Source organism: Rhyacophila brunnea, unplaced genomic scaffold (genome assembly GCF_057557595.1).
Source record: "Rhyacophila brunnea isolate RB1 unplaced genomic scaffold, BYU_Rbru_1.0 scaffold_19, whole genome shotgun sequence".
In the NCBI taxonomy this organism is placed as follows: Eukaryota; Metazoa; Arthropoda; class Insecta; order Trichoptera; family Rhyacophilidae; genus Rhyacophila; species Rhyacophila brunnea.
Genome location: NW_028232848.1, coordinates 35,133,482 through 35,154,261, shown reverse-complemented (window position 1 = coordinate 35,154,261; position 20,780 = coordinate 35,133,482). Strand labels below are relative to the sequence as shown.

The 20,780-nt window shown below is 36.1% G+C and overlaps 1 protein-coding gene across 6 annotated transcripts; it reads left to right on the top strand.

The window, feature by feature from the left end:
* The first annotated feature begins 214 nt into the window (after positions 1 to 214).
* Positions 215 to 19,607, top strand: LOC147072946 (peroxisomal N(1)-acetyl-spermine/spermidine oxidase-like). 6 transcript variants are annotated; one of them, XM_085945972.1, is made up of 7 exons: positions 215 to 275; positions 4,845 to 5,021; positions 6,078 to 6,293; positions 9,401 to 9,617; positions 12,190 to 12,386; positions 14,200 to 14,574; positions 17,799 to 18,545. In XM_085945972.1, exons 2-7 carry the CDS (start codon positions 4,897 to 4,899, stop codon positions 18,031 to 18,033), a joined length of 1,365 nt encoding a protein of 454 aa, XP_085802098.1. In that variant the 5' UTR covers positions 215 to 275; positions 4,845 to 4,896; the 3' UTR covers positions 18,034 to 18,545. The 6 variants fall into 6 exon arrangements, with proteins under 6 accessions (XP_085802098.1, XP_085802094.1, XP_085802095.1 ...); XM_085945968.1 differs by lacking the exon at positions 215 to 275 and adding an exon at positions 682 to 780; XM_085945969.1 differs by lacking the exon at positions 215 to 275 and adding an exon at positions 682 to 840.
* The last annotated feature ends 1,173 nt before the right edge of the window (positions 19,608 to 20,780 follow it).

The following is a 20,780-nucleotide window of genomic DNA, read 5'->3' as shown; positions in this document are numbered from 1 at the left end:
CTTGATAAGAATAATAAAGATAAGTTCAAATTGCGGGGCTATAACAATGTAGTCAAGCCCTCCGCATGAGCCGATTTTAGTGAGTAATGTTTTACCAAGTGCATAGCCAACACGCCAGTGTTGCCATAATGTAATTTACAAAAACATCGCTTGTAAAATCGTAGTATTGGAATAAATATTCAATATCTGGCAACACTACGACACGCACACTGTCACACATATTTTCGAATAACCCAGGAAAGGGTCACGGAGGAAGCGTGAAGGGGGCGAGGCAAGTGCGTGAAAAAGTTCGTCATGTTTTGAAGGACAAACACTTGCAATAGCTCTATCTATATTTTTCTATAATCTAAGAATGTAGTACTTATGCCACTCTTGTCCGCCGCCAAAATCCCACTCGTAATTTGGTTGAGAACCACTGGATTAATAGGCGGTAAATTCAAACTGATCTACAATATTATTTTTAAACATCACGACCTCATTAAATAAGATAAGATCCATTTGAACTGATAAACTGTGGCTGAAGAGTAGCTACTACGGAAAAATATTATGATATAAAATGTATATTATTGATTGCATTAGTTATGCAAAAATATGTATGGTAAATAAATGAGATAATGTTAATTGTTTTCATATTCAGTGACCTTGTTCAAAGTTAACAAGATTTACTCAGTGAACACGGTTAGTTAGATAAGTGTCCATTCTGGATACTCATGTAGAACAGCTTAGTGCCCAATTTTGATTAAACTCACAAGTGATAATAATAAATTTATTCACAATGACGTAAGTGTGTGTGTTTTTTATTGTTATTTTGACATTATTTTTTACACATTTGGACAGCATGTATGTATTTTTTATTAAACAGTTTTATTTCACTAACCTTTATTATGATTTTGACATTTAACAATTCAATAATATTTAAACTCACTAACAGTATTTAGGCACCTAACTATACCATAGATCCTAGGTAATTATAGAATAAAACAATACCTAAATACTGCTTTTTGATAACATATTTTTTTCTCAATAAGACAACAAATAGGTAATGCAATTAGACATTTACCTAACCTAACATGTTTTACCTTCCCATGGATAATTATTTAGCTTTATATATTGCATGTTCGGTTGGTTTAGATTATGTTAGGTTACTATTATGATAGTGATACCACGTTTATACGTGCATGGATTTACTGCTGACAGTAAGTATTATCGCAGCCGTAACAAAAAAATGTACGTGTAAACATGTATAATACCCCGTTTACACGTGCATGGATTTACTGTGCACAGTAAGAAAATGTATGGGGAAACATGTATTATCCTGCAGTTGGCAAGATTGCATGCACGAATTAAACAAGTTTGGAAGCTTCTGAATTGTTCTGATGTTTTATGCATAAGTAAGATCTGCGCCTGCGCAGTAGAACGATAATGGCGAACCTGCCGGTAAAAAAACGAACTACTCATTTTGAGGTTAACCGATTTTCAATACGTCCTGTCAAAATAGTACTATAAAATGACAACATCGCGTCTCGCTTACTCTTGAAGAATGAGATTGGAGAGTGTCGACACTTTTACGTGTAAACAGTAAGTTATTGTCACAATAGTAATAAAATACACACTATTGCTGCCAGTAAATCCATGCACGTGTACAGGCGCTATTAGACATACCAAAATGTGATAAATTCATTGCTAAATATATACCTAGGTATGTACTAAAAATTAAATAATATATTATGTTTCTCTGATTAGATTTAGGTAGTAGGTACCTACCTACAGGGAATTTTTTTTTTTAAATATATTTATCTCGGTCAAGACAACCCACACCAGCATGCCAAGCTACGCAGGTTTGCCAACTGAACAGTCTTGTTTAAATATGCTGGTTAGATCCATCAATACGTAAGTGCTTCGCCTTTATTTGCTGTTAATGCACGGTCACTTGTATTTTGCCGCGTTAAATGCATACAAATAACACTATAATAGTAGTAAAACCCGCCGAAAACCAGCCACGCATGTTATTTATGTTTTTGTATATATTCGTGAAATTAGTAGGTTAAACAGTAAAAATAGTTTTACAATTTTCTCCTATGAACATTTTTTGACAATGTGCCAGATAATAAATTAACAAGTCTTTGGCTAAAAAAATCTCAAATGAAATTTTTAAATCGATTCTACAACATTACATTTATTGGAAACAAGAAACAGTGTGTTTTTTTTAATTCGCCAATCGTGAAGTTTTAATAGTAATCAATCTAAAAATTTTGATTTCTCTTTTTAATAAAATGTCAGTGTATTAGGAAGACTTACCATATATACTTCTCCTTACAGACTTGTTTATTGACAACGATACATTAAAAATAATAGTCCCTTTATTAAAATAAAGTGAATTTTGTTGAAAGTGCCAAATATTACAACGTAGAATAAGCTCGCCATATGTCCAGAATTTTGCCGGACTGTCCTGGATTTCAATATGTAATAATTTTCTGGAAATTTGTAATGACTTGGATTTGAAATTTTATCTGTCAACAAATGAGTTGTATAAAAGCAAAAACACCACTGTTCAGAAAAAATCGAAACATACAAATATTTTTCATATTCTTGTGTATGTGTACAACTTAACAGATGAAAAATGCAATATCCCCAGAAAACCATGTAACAAGGATTTATAAATTTGGGTGTACATTAGAGATGGGAAAACTGGTCGATTTTGAAGACTAAGTATACTTACTACCAGCATAAAAAAATACTTAGTATAGAAACTTGTTCCAAAATACTTACTAGTATTTGGAATACTATATAGAGCGTTTGGCGTGCGTATGCGACAAAAGTTTCATACTCAACTGAAACTAAAACCAACTCCATATTAGTATTTGAAATACGTATCGGCTCAGGGAACTCAGACTGTGTATCGGCTTCAATAGAATCGCTAAAAATACGCTTCAAGCACTTGTCGAAAAGTGCCATTAATTATAAAATTTTAAACACATTTTAAATTTATGAGTTATTTTTCTGTTAGGTTACAGATTTTTTTTTATTGTAAACTGCATCACCTCACCACATTTCCGAGGGAATAATATGCTGCTACAGAAAATTTATGACCTATTTGTTCATACATAAGATGATGTCATTTGCATACATAGACTAATAAATTAAAATATAATTGTATTCAAGTGCTACCTCGCTCGCGCGCATTTAATGTCAATGGTATTGAAAGTTTACCAACTAGACAGCGACTCGCGATGATATCATCACAAGTTTATTGGAATAAATTTATTGGGCTACACATACTGAGTATGGGTAGTTTCATCCGAAACTTGAGTACACAAACTGGTGACAGTATTTCCAACTCACCTCTAGTGTACATGCAGTCACCGCTGTCCACACGTAGTGACGTCATTCAAATCGACCATTGTTTAAACCAGCCGATTAGGAGACAGCATAAGAAATTAGCAAAATGGCCACCCTATATTACTTACGAACGTCGAGATGCAAACAACTGTTCGAAAGTAACAAGCAAATTGACCACTGTCCATTACCAAATTATTAAATTTAGCTTACTTGGATTATATTAATTTTAAAAATATTTGGTTCTGCACCATTTAATATCTATAATATAATTATTCACTTAAAACTCACATGTTCATATTATGAAGTATTAGAATTACCCCAGCATCGATTTTTGCTTTTATACGAGTCATATATTTCCAATATATGCCAGTGGCCAAGGGTGGAGAAGGTGTTAAGATCCGACATAAATAGTGGACACTAAACTTTGTCAGTCAAACGTATTTGTTTTCATTGAACTAAAACTATAATGTTTAGATAGTGTTTGTTAGTTTTTAAAATTCAATTAAACCCTGCCTTATCCAAGCCATAGTAAATAATATAGTCAAAAAATATTCATTTATCTATAAAATGCCATTATCATCATCAGGGGCGCGACAACCCGGTGTGGGTCCTGCCCTCCTCCAACAGCTCCCTCCACCTGTCCCTATCCAGTGTGGCCGCTTTCCAATTTGGTAACCCCAGAATACGGCAGTCACTGGCAGCTCCATCCAACCAGCGAATCTTTGGCCTGCCTCTTCTTCTACGCCCTATTGGATTGCTGGACATCACTCTCTTTGCCGGTTCATTGTCATTCATACGGTGCACATAACCTAACCATCGCAGTCTCCCAATCTTAAGTGATTGAACTGCGCTGCAATCTTCATACAGCCCGTAGAGCTCATCATTATATATTCTCCTCCAATTGGTGCCGTCCCTGATCGGTCCATATATACAGCGGAGAATTTTTCTTTCAAAGATGTTCAGGGCTCGTTCATTTCGCAGAGTTAATATCCAGGTTGCGTAGGTGAGCACTGGCTTTACAAGTGTCTTGTAAAGAGTGCTTTTAGTTCGGCGAAATAGTATGCGGGACTTAAAATGTCTTAACAGGCCAAAGTAGCATTTATTCGCAGACATGATTCTCTTGTTGATTTCTTCTGTAGTATCATTATGTCGAGTTACAAGAGATCCGAGGTATATGAAACTGTCGACCGTATCAAACCTGTATGCACCAATGCCATTGAACCATACATAATATTAGATATAAGAATATTTTTTTATCGATTATGGTTTGGTAAGGCAGGTTTTAATGAATTTAAAAAAATAAACCAACACGATCTATAATGTTATGTATTCTTATGTCAATGAAAACAAATAAGTATGACAAAAACTGTTTTTGTTGGATCGCCCATAGCATACCTAAGCTATTATGATTTGGTTTAGACAGGTTATAATTGAATTTTAAAAACTTACCAGCAATAATGCAGCAGCTGGTAATATATTAATAAACTAATAATGTTCTTCTGCAGGCAAGTGTACGATGTGATAGTGGTGGGATGCGGGGCGGCAGGAGTTGCCGCCATGAGCCGCCTGCTGGAACAGGACAGCAACAGACGAGTCCTGGGGCTGGAGGCTAACGATAGACTCGGCGGACGGATACACACCGTCGCGTTTGGAGACAATGTTGTGGATTTGGGAGGTCAATGGTTAGTTAAATACTCTTTTCAATGACTCCTCAATCCAAAAGTCTAGTCGCTAATATACAAGTTAACGCCGGTGCTTTCCAATTGCTAATATACAAACCGATGGCCTAATGTTAATATCCCGTAAGTGACTTTTTACAAATTGTGCACGAAGCAAAAAAAAACAAAATATTTAATATCCCGTATCTATCTGTTAATAAGTAGTTCACACATATTGTAACTACATAGCATGCCAATAACCCGTAACATAAAAAGTGATAAAGCAGTTGATGGGTAGTATTTTTGTTGTTTTTAATACGTAAAAAAGTCATTTTCGTCATATAGATCAGATACGGGGTATTGACATTAGATCATCGATACACGCTTATGTATTTTACTCAACTGAATTTTTGTTTATTGAATATTTGTTTCATCATCATCATCAGCCGGGATTGATCCTTAGCTCCCTCCAATCTTCTCGGTACCTAGTTGTTTTGCCTAGTTCTTGCCACCGAACTTTATGACTTCGTTTATCCAGCGGGTTTTAGGGCTCGAGTTCGGTTATTACGATCACGGATATAGCGAGATCTCGGATGTAACGAGGAAAAATTCGTTCACATTTTAGTTTATGATTTTCTCCATACATTTATTCACTTTTATAACGAGCTACTTATCGGATATACCGAGCTAAAATATTGTCAAAAATTTTCTTAAAAATGTTAATATGTCGATCGTTTAAAAATATTTCACCCTAAGCAATAAAATCCGACCGGACAGGATGCCGCCGGGATCGGATTACGTTTATGACACTAGTTAAGTGTCTAAGTACCTACCTAATTGGTGTTTTCGCCGACAATATTCAAAAAAGTTTCCACGCATATGGTTGAAATTGCATGTTAAAAATCCTAGGTTTGTTTATGTGTTATGTGTCCGCTCATTTAAAAATACATATTCTCTGATAAAACGAGTAACGCTTATAACAAGCAAATTCAGTCGGTCCCATCTTCCTCGTAATAACCAATTTCGACTGTAGATATATCAGAAAATATTTGAATGATTTGAATTATAAATTTCTTTCAGGTGTCACGGAGAAAAAAATAATGCTGTGTTTGCTTTGGCGAAAGATTTTAACATCATCGGTCAGCCTTCAAAGCAAACCATTGTCTTTACAAACGGAGAAGTACTGAATGGCGATGAGACTCATAAATATCACCACATATTGACCACCATTTTAAGAAACGCCAATGACATTGAAGAAAAGAGCGCAAGACCCATTGGCGAATTCATCACAACTAAGTATGTCATAAGATTTGGTTAATGGTTCTTTTAAAACAGGCATGTCCAATGCGTGAATCGCGTGATGGATTTTGGTTGACCTCACCATAAACCTGTAGGATTTGATTCATTAAAAATTACAAAGCGTGTACATTCAATTGTAATATAAGTTGAAGCGTCGACCTAAGTCCTAAGTGTCCTGGGTCCCAGGTTCGAATTCTGGGTCTGGGAAGTACACATATTGTTTTTCAATTTGTGTGTGAGTCAGAGTATGGACCTAGTAGGTTGAGCAAATGGCTGACATCCATTTCTCGTAAAAACAAAATTTGTTAACACAAACTCCCACTCTGTGAAGGCCCATATGATCTTATTAGGATCGGATATGGTCGGGATTTTTCTTTAACGATTTTCGATAACTTTCCAAGTATATTGCAAATAGCACATTTATTATATACAAAATATCAAATTAAAATAATGCGAAACTTTCAAATGTGACTTATTCCATAATTAATTACTTTCAAAGACGGCTTGTTTTACATTAGCCAATAGGAGCTCAACTTTTGGGTCATGTGACTAAAAGTTTAGTGGTATTATCACCGGCCTTCTGCGCGCTCTGAAGCGGAGATGGCAGGCCGTGATAACGTCAAGGTCAAAGCGGGGGTGGGGGACAGAAACGCACGGGGTATTTGGTCAAGGCTGGTTTATTTCATCGTATTGCAGGGTAGTCGTTACAGATACAGGTTATTGTCGTCGTTGGCGGTCGGTTGGTAATTGGCGGGCTGCAACGTGGTGTCGCGGGCTTGGCTGCTGGGGCTTCGCATCCGAGGCGATGCTCGCTGTCCGATGGGAGGTAGGGTCGGGGCTTGCGGCTTGGCGTGCTGCCGATGTCAGATGTGGTCTTTTTGGCGGGCTGTCCGGAATGCTGGCTTGGCTTCGCGTCCGAGGCGAGCGAAGGCGAGAAGAGATTTTGCGGTTGATGCTGTTGGTTCGGCGGTTGATGTAAGAGAGATGCTGGCTGGTCGACGTATCAGGCAAGAGAGAGCTTTCGCGCCCATCCAGATCCAACTGACAGATTCGCGGCGTCCTGTTTTATCCGTCGGTCGGGAAGCTCCCTGTTTTACCGACGGATTGACTAGTGGCGGCGCGAGCGGCCGTTTTTGATAGACCGCGTCTGTTTTGGCGGGAATTTGACGAATTTGAATTTCAAGGAGACGGGTTCCGCTCGGCCGAGGGTTGCGATCACCGCGAAGAGTGGACGTAGGCTGTGGTATTTTGGGAAATATGATGGTTCGGTCCGCCCTTTGAGGTAGTCTCCTGTGGGAGATTTCCATCTGGTATCAGTATGTGATTGGATGCATACTTGCATAGACGGATTAATTCAAATTGTTAAGTTACAGAAACGCTTCAATCCAACTTTTACTTTCAAACCTGGCATGATACAAACATTAAATTGAAATAGATTCTTTATTATTATTAAGTTTATGTTTCCCTTTGTTTTTTTGTTTTAAATATACTACACTACATACACATGAATAAAAAAATCATACAAATCGGTCTTTTTATTAGTCTGTAAAACAGTTATTGCATTTTGACGCAAAATATGCTTTTGGGAACGAGCCATGTTTGCATATAGTACCCATAGTTTCGCCTTTGATTTCCAATTGATTCGAAAACATACTACATCTGGCCAGGTTAGGTTACCACCAAACGATACACCAATGTGTTTCAAATTCATACTTTTCTGAGTATGACAATGCACAAACATACCTTTAAGATTATCAATTGGGCTGCATTTACAAATTTTAAGTTCAAATTATTTTTTTGTATAACAAAACCAACCTTGATCATTATTAAAATTACCAGCAAATATTACCAGGTGGTAGTACCATTTGTCAACATTCTCATGTCTTTTTCCTGTCTCCTTCTCTCTCATACGTTTACGTGTACGTTCTGTCTTTACTCTGGTGTTGTAGACTCAATGTCTATGAACTGCTGCATCAGTCTGGCAGAGTCTTTGTAGAGTCTCCTGAGTTTGCCGAGCAATCTCTGATATTGTTCATCTGACAACTGGCGACGTTTAGCTGATGGTTCTTCCTCATCCGTAATGTTTCTATATTTTGATTGATTGTGTATGTTGCCTAAGGTAACAGTAGGTTACAGCACTCTCTCCCTATTATAAATATTACTGTTAAATCTCTTGGATAATAACACATTAATTTATCGATACCCTAATCACTTGATATACTATTACCACACTGTAAGCATCTGTCAAACTATTATGAGAGTATCATTTATATTCTTTCACATCCTGATTAAAATAAATGATTCCTCCGATTTCTCAAATTTTTAAATTGCATTTCTACTGTCCAACAAAAAGATTTAGGCACAAGCCAAAGGCGCTGTCGTCAACTAAATGGGAGGAGCTTGTTAGTTTATAATAGAAGTGCGGTTAAAAATGGGAGGAGCTTGTTTGTTCACAGTTTTAACACATAGCCAAGAAGTTCTTGCTGGATAATACATGTAGATATGTTTAATACAATATCTTCTCCCTACCTCCCTCTCTCTTAAGGCTTAATTACATTGGCAGACGCGGAGATCCAACCAGATCTAACGATCTACGCCGACCATCGCGACCAACGGCTTTACACTATAAGCAATTACACGCAACGATTCAATCGCGTTGGTCCTTGCTTTTGATTGGTTTAAAATAAACAGTGTTGCTATTATTAAAAATATAGGTTGACCGAAAACTATTTCTTCGTTAGATTGGTGGCTGAACCATTTTCCCTCGCAATTTTACGTCAAAACTCAGCAGTCAAACCTAACCTCGCAAGCGGGTGGTAGCTTCGGATATTTTCGTATGTTCAAGGCAATCTTCGCTTGAATCTTCGTGAACCGTGGCAGACGGAAATAGGATTGGTTCAAATTTGCTCAGGATCGTTCACGATCCCAGAAAACCACAGATAATAGATTTTGGTTATCGTAGTAGACGATCGGGCCAGACGCAATCTGCCAATGTAATTTGAGCTTTACACATTTTCATATGTTTTCTCTCATATTATATTATAAGGTAATATGGAACAGTTTTAATTTTATTTTGATTAATATTGTATATTTTTATTTTTCAGATATAGAGAAGCGTTGAAATTAGCTGATTTCACCGTCAATTCTGATATAGCCGAGCTTATTTTGCAGTGGTTTTTGAAAAACATTCAAGCGAAACTAACCTCGAATGCCCTCCTGGAAAAGTCTCTGAACAGTGTCAAAGAATCTTGGGATAATGAAGGTGAAACATGGCTTAACTGGAAAGATAGAGGATACAAGACTATTATTGACATTCTCCTGGTTAGTAAAGTAGATACATTAAATATAGTTATACACAAAGCAGCCAAGCCACAATTTTGAAAAAAAATGAGTTATTGTGATTTCCATAATCTCACACGTTTGTTTTACGTTCTGCACAAATCAGCCAAGCTGCTGTCATACAAAAATCTCATATAAGTGCGTTTTAAAGATTTTGCAAATCGCAGAATATGACATTTTCGATTTGCATAAAGCAACCAAGCTGATGTCATACAAAAATGTCATATAAATGCGTTCTAAAAATATGCCATATTCCTTCTGCAAAAAGCAGCCACATGATAATATAATGTGCTTACCTAATTATTAAAATCCTAACTGTAAGGTGTGTTTTTCTACATTCAATTAATAAACATTATTTTCTCAATTACATTATATGTTTTTCATTTTATTATATATAATATAATAAACAGATTTTTCATATAAAAATTAGTGCCAGGCAGCTAAATATTAATGTATAATTTACAAGTTTTTCGAATTATTTTCAGAACTTTGAAATTCTCATAGTACTTGAATAACTTAATAACTTTAATAAAATAGATGCAAAAATAACGATTTTTCTTACAAAAATAAGAGTTGGTTGCATTCAAGAATGAACATTCTAAAAAACCCGTTTTGCACAAAACAGCCTGGACTGCTAAAACACCAAAATTTCATAGATTTTATGCTTTTATCTCTTTATAAGTTACACAAAATCATATCTATATATAATATCTATCATTCAAAAGGTATAAACAGTATAGAGAGGCTTTGTGGATTTAAAGAAACACACTTTACATAAAAGTGCTTCTATCTCTGTTTGAGGTTTGTGTGGCTTGGCTGCTTTGCGTATAACTAAATTTTAGTCCTGGCATATGAGAATTTTTGGCAATATACAATTTTCGGCTTCGGCAGATGATTACTCCTAATCAGTTTGTCTCACCTACCTGCATTATAATGTATTTTAATGATAGTTCTGATAAAATCGACAGCTGGTGGTCAAACACTCACCACTCAATCACCCGGATTCCGCAAATAATCATACTACCTATTGAATCAATTTTCATTTTTTTTAACCACGTTCAATCCTAAGAAGATAAGATAGGTTTCCACATAGTGGAGGTTGTGTTAATAGATTTTGGTTTTTACGAGAAATACACATTGAAAAAAATAACATGTAAACTTTTTTGCCTGACCCGGGATTCGACCTGGGACCCACAACATTATAGGCCGATACGTTACCGCTCAGCCATGATGGGCGTTGATTGGGGTTTAATCAACTACCAATATATTACTATAAACATACACATTACTGTGTGGTTCGATAGTTTTGGTACAAAACATGAAATTCGAAGCACGAGAAAAGATGCAATAGGCTTAAGGCGATACTTCAGTGAAACGGCAAATAATTTTCAACTATAGGCGCGACGAAATTTTGGACTCGCTGGCAGTCTGAGAGCGAACGTCGAGGTGTCAATACGTCATTTTGTTTCGTGATGACGACGGGGGTATTAATTCTTAAATCGTGTAAAGATGACTAAAAATGTTACCCATTTACTTGAAAAAGAAAGCATGTCAATGAATATATCGTCACTGTTCTGGCAGAAGACACTAATTCGAAAAAATGACATATTGAGTTAGTTATACCAAAATGTTCCTTATTTCAAACTTTACCGTCTGGTAACCTTCTTAATAAATAAACAGTCTTTATTTTAAAGTCATTCTTTTTACGATTACTTAATAAACTCACATGATAGACCATTTCAAACATTTTAACAACTTCAAAGTCATATTACTCAAAACTAGTATTCTCCAGTTAGTGTGTTCTGACAGAACAGAGACGATATTATTATTGTTACTAATAGAACAATAAACAGAACATTAAATGGACGCATGTTGGATTTACATGACAAATTATATTTCGGTCGGCATGCGTCATTTGCACCCGCGACCCGCAATCCGCGCATCGCCTAGCCACGATCTTTTTAGACCATGCCTCAACTGAGGTACAGCCTTAATGTAAGTACAGTCGACAATAACATTAATCACATTCTTCTTTTAATTGTACCAACCCCTACCGGAGATAGGCCTCCATCAGGGCGATCTGTACCTTGTCATCTGCTATCCAGAACACTTCGGACAGAGGTTCTTAAACCATGAATTGCGGCGTTGTCCTCTGCCACACTTACCTGCTCATTTCTTAGATAACAATCACATTAACCTTGCCTAAGTCCTATGAACATGAAGAAATTGTATTTGTGCATATTCATAGTTAAATGGTTTTTACTTTTGTGGCGCAACTGCCCGGAATTGACCTAGGTTGCCTCAAGCAGATTATACCATTCTGACAAGTCTTCCGATCTTCTTATGCAGTTGATAACTCCCAGCATTCACAAGTTTTTGTGTATGCGATCAAGCCACTGATTTCGTGGTCCGATTTAGTAAACGTAAGGTTTATATCACATGCCCGACTCATCGCAAGAGTTGGGTTTTGATAAATCTCACGACGTTATTCTCATCAAAAACCATACAGAGCTCATGATTTTAACTTAATGTCAATTAATAAAAATATTTTCAGAAAAAGTTCCCAGATCCAACAAAAACGCTGCCGGTTGAAGTAATTTTAAACAAAGAAGTAACAAACATGAAGTGGAACGCCACGCAAAAAGGATCCGCAAGTCCAAACTCTCTGGTACAGATTACTTGCAGAGACGGCAGCATGTTCACTTGCCGTCACGCCATTGTCACATTCCCACTTGGAGTTTTGAAAGAAAGGTTTGTCAACCAATGTATTATATTGCAGCTAACTTCACTTGAGATATTTTTGTTTTACTATATGTTAGCATATCAATACCAATGGCCTTCGATCCTTCACACGATCCAATAGAAAATATTTATCAGTAATAAGACTTATAGACGTTGGATCTGGTGTTTTAGGTTGTAGGATCCAACATCTATTATTTGTATGTAGAAGGTTGCTTCGTGTATGTGATAATATAATGTTCGGAGGCACAATTGAAATGATACACAGAATTGATATGGATTGTTTTATATTGTCATAAAAACATTTAAGATTTACACGGCACTAAAATAAGACTGTCACATTGTTTTTATACTTTGGTACTGAAGGTTAAATTATGATTTTGAATTTTATATTAAAAAGAGGAACGGAAATGCGGCGCCAGTAGACTACATTTGCAGAGCGCGCGATGACGACCGTCTTTCGTTTCATTATTATTGTCTATGGTCGATCAATGACCATAGACAACAACTTGACATTATTTGTAGAGTTAAAATATAAAACCTCTACAGACTCGTTAACCTCACCACTGCACCGCTGCTATTTGCCATCTTAACCTACTGATGATTAATTATTGCAAGTGCATTGTTTTCAAGAAGTTTTGTCTACAATACTGTAGTCTACAAACTGTGCAAGTTTTATGTATCATTATTGGCATGGCCCCCACAAGGGTGGCTTGACCAGTTAAGTGAGATAAAAATTCACCACAAATTTGCTCTAATAGCAAAAAAAGTCGCCTGCGTATTTCACGGGCAATATTTTATTCTATAATTATTTTTAATGTATTTCCTGACTAATAAAAATGACAATCCAATATGGCGAAGGGTTGTATGTAACTAGGATATCATAAAAGGGGGTTCAGTGCTGCATAATACGATGCCGAGTGCCAACAGCTCAATAATTCAAGTGGATTTATTTAGAAATACAAAAAATCACTAAAAATACAAGGAATACCCTTAAGTTTACGGAATACCATTTGGAGAACACTAATGTAGAATATTAGCGATAAGTTGGGGGGAGGCCCGCCAAACATCGTGGCCTGGGGGCTCGCTTTAGGATATGGGGGCCACGAATATTGGTGTAGTCGTTGTTGAGTTAACGGAACAAACACGCTGTTTTGTGCTTAGATATCATGAAAATAGTCCAAACGTTAATTAGAAGACAAATATTTTGAAATCAGCAAAAATATGCAAAGTTCGGAAATACTATGCATAAAAAAATTGAATATGTAAATCGTGCCAGCTAAACTTTCATACGTACCACCTCTGGTATGCGTGCCATTAGTTCGCCAACCCAGCGCATCTATTATATACACAAGGCTACTATCGGCGGCTATCGAGGGTAGTTTATCATATTTATTAATTGTTACAATAAGTTAACCGTCTGAATTGTCAAAAAGTGCTATGTTTTAATAGGTGCTGTTAAAACTCTTGGCTGTGTTAACTTTAAGAGCGAGATAGATAGTTTTGACAGTTTAAACGGCTAACTTATTGTAACAATTATAATACCTCAATACATAAATATGATAAACTACACTCGATAGACGCCGGTAGCAGTCTTGTATATAGAATAGACCTGCTGGTATAGATAATGCAGTCCAATTTTAATAATTATAATCTTATGATGATAATGTTGTTGTGGAACACACGCAATATTCCATATAATTTGGAGGATATTTCAATTTGCTGTCATAGCTTAATCGGGATAAGTAACGATGGTCCACATGGGGAAAATAAAGGGATAAGTCTAGTAATCTCTTCATTACATATTTTGTTTTTATGTCTACAGGTACGAGTCTCTATTCACACCGTCTTTACCAGACGCAAAAATACTTGCGATACGAGGCGTGGCGGTCTGCACCATGAACAAAATCTACATCCGTTTCCCTAAAAGCTGGTGGCCCGACAGAGGCATGCAGTTCAGACTCCTTTGGAATGCCATTCACAAAAAGAAGTTCTTGGATGAGGACAGTTGGCTGACGGAGATCTACGCCTTCACCACGGTGGAGATGCAACCCAATCTCCTGTGCGGGTGGATCACGGGAACTGCGGCTGAAGACATGGAGCTCTACTCCACCGCTGACCTTCTTTCTGGAGTGCATCGCATACTCAGATATTTTCTTGGTAGCACTTATGAAATCACTAACCCCACTGAAATATTGCGGTAAGCATCATGAATTATAACTTTTTTCAGTACAGGTCAAACAAACGAAAATCGTATATTTATCACTAGGGCCCGGATTTATAAATGCTAGTGCATGTTTTGTTAGGGTGTATGCACAGCTATGAGAGTTGCACAGAAATCTGTTTTGAAAGACGCAGAATCCAAAAATAAAATTTTATTCTGCATATAAATGCATAATTGAGACATTAGTGCATATTTCATAAATAAATGCATATTTTAGGGCTTTTGCATTTATAAATTTAGTTTTTTTAAATTATTTTATCAAAATATTACTAAATTAGGTAGGTAGATAGTTTAGATGCACTTGCATTTTTAATGGCATCCCCGAGCTGTGGATTTATCAGAAAAAGTGAAGTCAACCCGGGCACCTTTATTTACATTTTGCCCAATTGCCTCTGTCAACGTTGAGAGGTCGTTTTCCGCATATGAACAAAATACTGACAGATACGCGGAAAATTTTAATGCCAGAGCACAATATTGAAATTTTTTTTGGAGAAAAAAACAGTAAATTAATATGTAGTGTTTAGGAATAGTACCTAGTTAAGTGTGTCGTTTTTGTTTTTTAAAGTTGTGTATAGTTTACATTGCATTTCTTATTCAATTATTTGTACTTGTAAACAAACTATTTTTAAAATTGTAATTGATTAACTTTATATTGAATATTTATATTTTTGTTATTGTATTATATTGATTGAGATTATTAATTTGTTATTCGATTTTTTATCAGTAATATTGGGTGAAGTGGGTATTTACAATTTTTTTCCATAAAAATGTAAATTTTTAACTGCATATTTCTTTGGTTTTAGTGCATATTTTAATGATTTTAAGTGCATATGTGCTCTGCTATAATCTACTATAAATCTGCTCCTTCAGTCAGGCTCACCTACATCATAGCGATGTAAAATCTTATTGGCTTAAACACACTAATCAATTGAATACTCAGTGTCTGTATACTGTTTAACACCAATACACCGACCAATGAATGACCCCAAATGTTTTATGAACTGTCAGAAATTATGTATGCATCAAATTTATGTGATTTTTTCTAAAAGCCTATCCTATATGGTAAATCAATGGTGCAGGCCAAAGATGTTGCATGTAGGTGATGGGGCTTTCTGTGGTTTCCAATTTGCCATTATTGCCAATTTTCTATGTAGCAAACAATGAGTTTCTTTTGTATTTCAGAGTTTGTATGAAAATTAGTAAAGCAGCGTACAACGTTCCATTGTACGCACCGCAAGTGGAATATATCGTCATGGAATTATTCAGTTGATATTATCTCGGTTACGATAGGCTGCATAGAGTAACCAAGGTAATAACAACTCAATAATCCTGGTGAGTACAATGTAATAAAGGGTCTAGGACGATTTGGCACCGCGAACTGGCCTCCGCCGATTGGCCTCCGGTAATTGGCCGCCGGTACAATCGGACGCCGGCCCAATTGGACGCCGACCCAATTCGACGCCGACCCAATTGGCCTCCGGGAGATTGGACGCCGCACAGTTGAATTAAATGCGCAAAGGAATAGACGTACGTTACGATTTGTTGGAGTAAATAAGCAAGTCGGTTTAATATGCTTCTATCTTCTCAGTAGTTGTACCCTATACATTTCGCGCTTGACACATTGTTAATATAGATTGAGAATAATTATTATGCCTTATGATGTTTATTAAAAGAAAATAATTCTTCACTCGCTAAAACTTAAAGATGTGCATAATCAATTAATTTATAGTCTATACATGGGTACTTATTTATATTTACAAAAAATATTAAAAATAATGTTAGATGTTAGAATGAAAATAACATTATATTTCAGCGTTTTATCGACTTAATATTATAATAAAGCTTAAACATTTATATTATTATGCATAAATGCGTATTTTAAGATAGTATGATTGATAAACTACTTAGGTACTGGGTGCCGGACGAAATCCCGAAGGCCGAAATCCCGAATGCTGAAATCCCGAATGGCCGAAATCCCGAAAAATAAAAAAATACAAACATCAATAATTGCGCAATTTTTGCAAGAGAGACAAAAACCCATTTTTTGTGGAAATATAAAAAAATGTAAAATACAGACATCAATAATTGCGCAATCGTGCAATTATTGATGAGAGACACAAAAGACACGCAAGAGACACAAAAAATGGGTTTTTGTGTCTCTTGCAAAAATTGCGCAATTATTGATATTTGTATTTTTTTTATTTTTCGGGATTTTGGCCTTCGGGATTTCGTCCGGCACCCAGTACCTAAGTAGTTTATCAATCAAACTACTGAAACATTTATACTTAGCAGATAACTTACTTAATATTTTGTTTGTAATTTCATACTATCTTAAAATACGCATTTATGCATAATAATATACATGTTTAAGCTTTATTATAATATTAAGTCGATAAAACGCTGAAATATAATGTAATTTTCATTCTAACATCTAACATTATTTTTAATATTTGTTGTAAATATAAATAAGTACCCATGTATAGACAATAAATTAATTGATTATGCACATCTTTAAGTTTTATCGAGGGCAGAATTATTTTCTTTTAATAAACATCATAAGGCATAATAATTATTCTCAATCTATATTAAAAATGTGTCAAGCGCGAAATGTATAAGGTACAACTACTGAGAAGATAGAAGCATATTAAACTGACTTGCTTATTTACTCCAACAAATCGTAACGTACGTCTATTCCTTTGCGCATTTAATTCAACTGTGCGGCGTCCAATCTCCCGGAGGCCAATTGGGTCGGCGTCGAATCGGGTCGGCGTCCAATTGGGCCGGCGTCCGATTGTACCGGCGGCCAATTACCGGAGGCCAATCGGCGGAGGCCAGTTCGCGGTGCCAAATCGTCCCATTCCCGTAATAAAGGTGCAGGAGTGCTTATTTTGCCCCAAATTTATATGTTTCGGCTCTATCTCTATAGAAGAAGGTTTTCTTCAACATCTTTGATTTAAGAATATGAATGTTCTTGTATCAATAGTAAAACATGCAGTTCCAAAGTTTCCAAGATTTAGTTCCGGTTTCATTTCCAGCCGTGTTACCTAGTAATACAATGCTTAACAAAGTAAATGCATTCAGGGACTTTATTTTGTTAATAAAGCATTTATTATAAGAGGTTGAAAATCAATTCCAACAGGCCTTCGCCACTGTTCTACAGACATGATCAAGTAACAAAATTATTATATTTTTTATTACAGATCTACGTGGTTCACTAATTCGCTTGCGCGAGGTTCATTTTCGTATCGAAGTGTAGAAACAGAGGGTCTCGACGGGGGCGCAGAGCTCCTCAGTACACCGTTAGAGGGAAGCAGTGGAGCACCCATTATTTGTTTCGCTGGAGAGGCCACATCTCTACATCATCATTCCACCGTTCATGGGGCTGTGGAAAGTGGTTTCCGAGAGGCTGATAGACTGATCTCGTTCCTTAAATAAGAATTTATATTTTGATATGTTTCATATGACTTTATTTGATCAATACTAAAACTGAATAAATTAATGTAAATAATATACACACCATTATTGTTAGGCAAAGTTACCCAATGTTTTGCAATACTATCTACAATATCATATGATGTAAGTCAAAAGCATAATATATTAACCTCCTTTTGCCAATGTTATTGCGATAGGCAGAAAGCAACGAAGTTTGATGTCAATTTGAGGGGGTCGGTATACTAGAACAACAACAAAACACTTCTGCATGTTTAGCAACCCGAGATTGTGGAGAGGTTTGTACCATTAAAACAAAAACACATACGATTTGACACAATTAGATACGAGGGTGGGTCAATAAGTCCTTAGAAAAGCCGACAGGTGGCGCGACTAGTACTGTAAGCGGTTTGTTTTCATGCAGCGGCACTACCGATTCAGTATGCTGCGAAGTTTCAATCAGATTGGTCGGGTTGTTGTGTGTTTCTCGTACATTTTAAAAAAAAATTTGCTTGTGGAAAATGGAAAAATGGAAAATGGAGAAAATTGAGTTTTGAGCTGTTATTAAACATTTTAATATAAAAGGGTTAACAGCAAAGGAAATAAAAAATGAGTTGGATTTAGTTCACGGCATATCTGCTCCTTCACTTGCAACTATTTATAACTGGTTAAATGAATTTAAACGTGGTCGTACATCAACAAAGGATGAACCACGCTCAGGACGTCCTGTAGAGGTGACTACACCAGAAATGATCAATAAAATCCACGATATGGTGTTAAGTGACCGAAGATTAAAGTTGAGTGAGATAATTGAGGTTACAGGGATCTCAAAAGGTAGCGTCATTTCTATTTTACATGACAAATTGGGCATGAAAAATATTTCTGCAAGATGGGTGCCGCGTTTGCTCACAGTCGACAATAAACGCAATAGGGTGGTGGCCTCTAAAGCCCTGTTGTCGCTCATGCAACGCAATCCGGATGAATTTTTTCGTCGCTTTTTGACTGTAGATGAAACATGGATACACCACTATACTCCCGAGACGAAAGAACAGTCAAAGCAGTGGATTGCGAAGGCAAACCATGTCCAAAGAAGGCGAAAACCGTAAAATCAGCTGGTAAGGTTATGGCTACTGTATTTTGGGATGCACGTGAAATTATTTTCGTTGACTATTTGGAAAAAGGAAAAAAAATAACAGGGGATTATTATGCATCTTTATTGGACCAGCTAAAAAACAAAATTGAAGAAAAACGGCCTCATTTAAACAGGAAAAAAATCCTCTTTCATCAGGACAATGCCCGTGTTCACACATGTTTACGATCAATGGCTAAAATTGAAGAATTGAAGTTCGAATTGGTCGACCACCCACCGTATTCGCCAGATTTAGCCCCCAGTGACTTTTTCCTTTTCCCAAACTTAAAAAAATGGCTAAGTGGACAACGTTTTTTTTTCAAATGAAGAAGTCATCGATCGGACAAATGCTTATTTTGAGGACCTTCCGAAAACTTATTTTTCTGACGGTTTAAAAAATATTGAGAAACGTCTAACCAAGTGTATTGAGCTCCAAGGAGATTATGTTGAGAAATAAAAAAAAAATACAAAAATAAAAACTGTTTTAATGCTTTTTTCTAAGGAATTATTGACCCACCCTCGTACATTTATTTAAATATTGAATTTAAGCCAGTGACGTCTTGTGGGGGTAGGCAGATTGAGCGTCGCTTGGGGGCGGCAGTTACTCGAAGGGTGGCAAATCGAGAAGAATCTTAGGTATATAAAGAAATAGGTACCTAAACTTAGTAATCACGAAAATATCTCTCCATTAAAAAATTCAGCTCACTGGTTGGAAACAAAATGTACCTATTAATTAACATAGAATGCTTAACAGGATTGTATTTTTTTTGTCGGGTTTGTTTATTGTTTATTTCCATTGTCCTTGGACGTTACATCCTTGACGTGCAGATTTGAGAATCATATTTGAATTATAGGTAGGTACATAGTTAGCTAATTAATTTATCCAAATATTTTTGCCAGTCACTCGCGAGTTTTGAAAGTTGTCATGTGTAAATGTATCTGAAAACCGTGGACCCGCAATATTGTTTATTGAAGTAGAGATGGTATTTAATTTAGATTTAGTAGTATATATGTCATGGAAAGATGATAAAATTTGTATGAAAAATAGAATGGCATTTTGGCGCTGCCTAGGGGCGGCATTTTGTCTAGGGAGGTGACTGACTGAGGCTAACGCCTGTTTCATCTCATCACCAAAAACAATGGTGGGATGATTTCACGTGTCAAAAATATTTCTAATACAAATGATATAATACTCAGGGTATGTAGATGTCGAAAGAAAGGGATGGTGATCATTTTTTTATGTTTCAAGACTCATTTTACTTTTCCGACTATGTACGGAGTCTCTGATTCTTTTTAAGGTTTTACTACATTTTTTCTAATACAAAATCAAAAGAGATATGAATAAAAAAATCATGTTTTGTCAAATTAAAACTGTATAATATATTTTAAGAAAATCTTTTTGGATGGAAGGTTTTAATGGGTTCGAAGGACTGATGTGCTTGGAACTCCATAGTAAGCTTCAACACCATATGTGGACACACCTGATACACATATAACATGCATGGTTATTTGCATACATACAGCGCCTGTACACGTGCATGGATTTACTGCCAGCGTGTAAATTAAACTATAACAACAGTAAGCTTACACACAAAAGTGCTGACTGTCTTGCACAATCTCATTC

Coding starts and splice junctions, on each gene's coding strand:
- LOC147072946 (XM_085945967.1), top strand. CDS start 1,868: ATGCTGGTTAGATCCATCAATAC. Junction 9,618..12,189: donor CTATTATTGACATTCTCCTG/GTTAGTAAAGTA, acceptor AAATATTTTCAG/AAAAAGTTCCCAGATCCAAC. Junction 14,575..17,798: donor AACCCCACTGAAATATTGCG/GTAAGCATCATG, acceptor TTTTTATTACAG/ATCTACGTGGTTCACTAATT.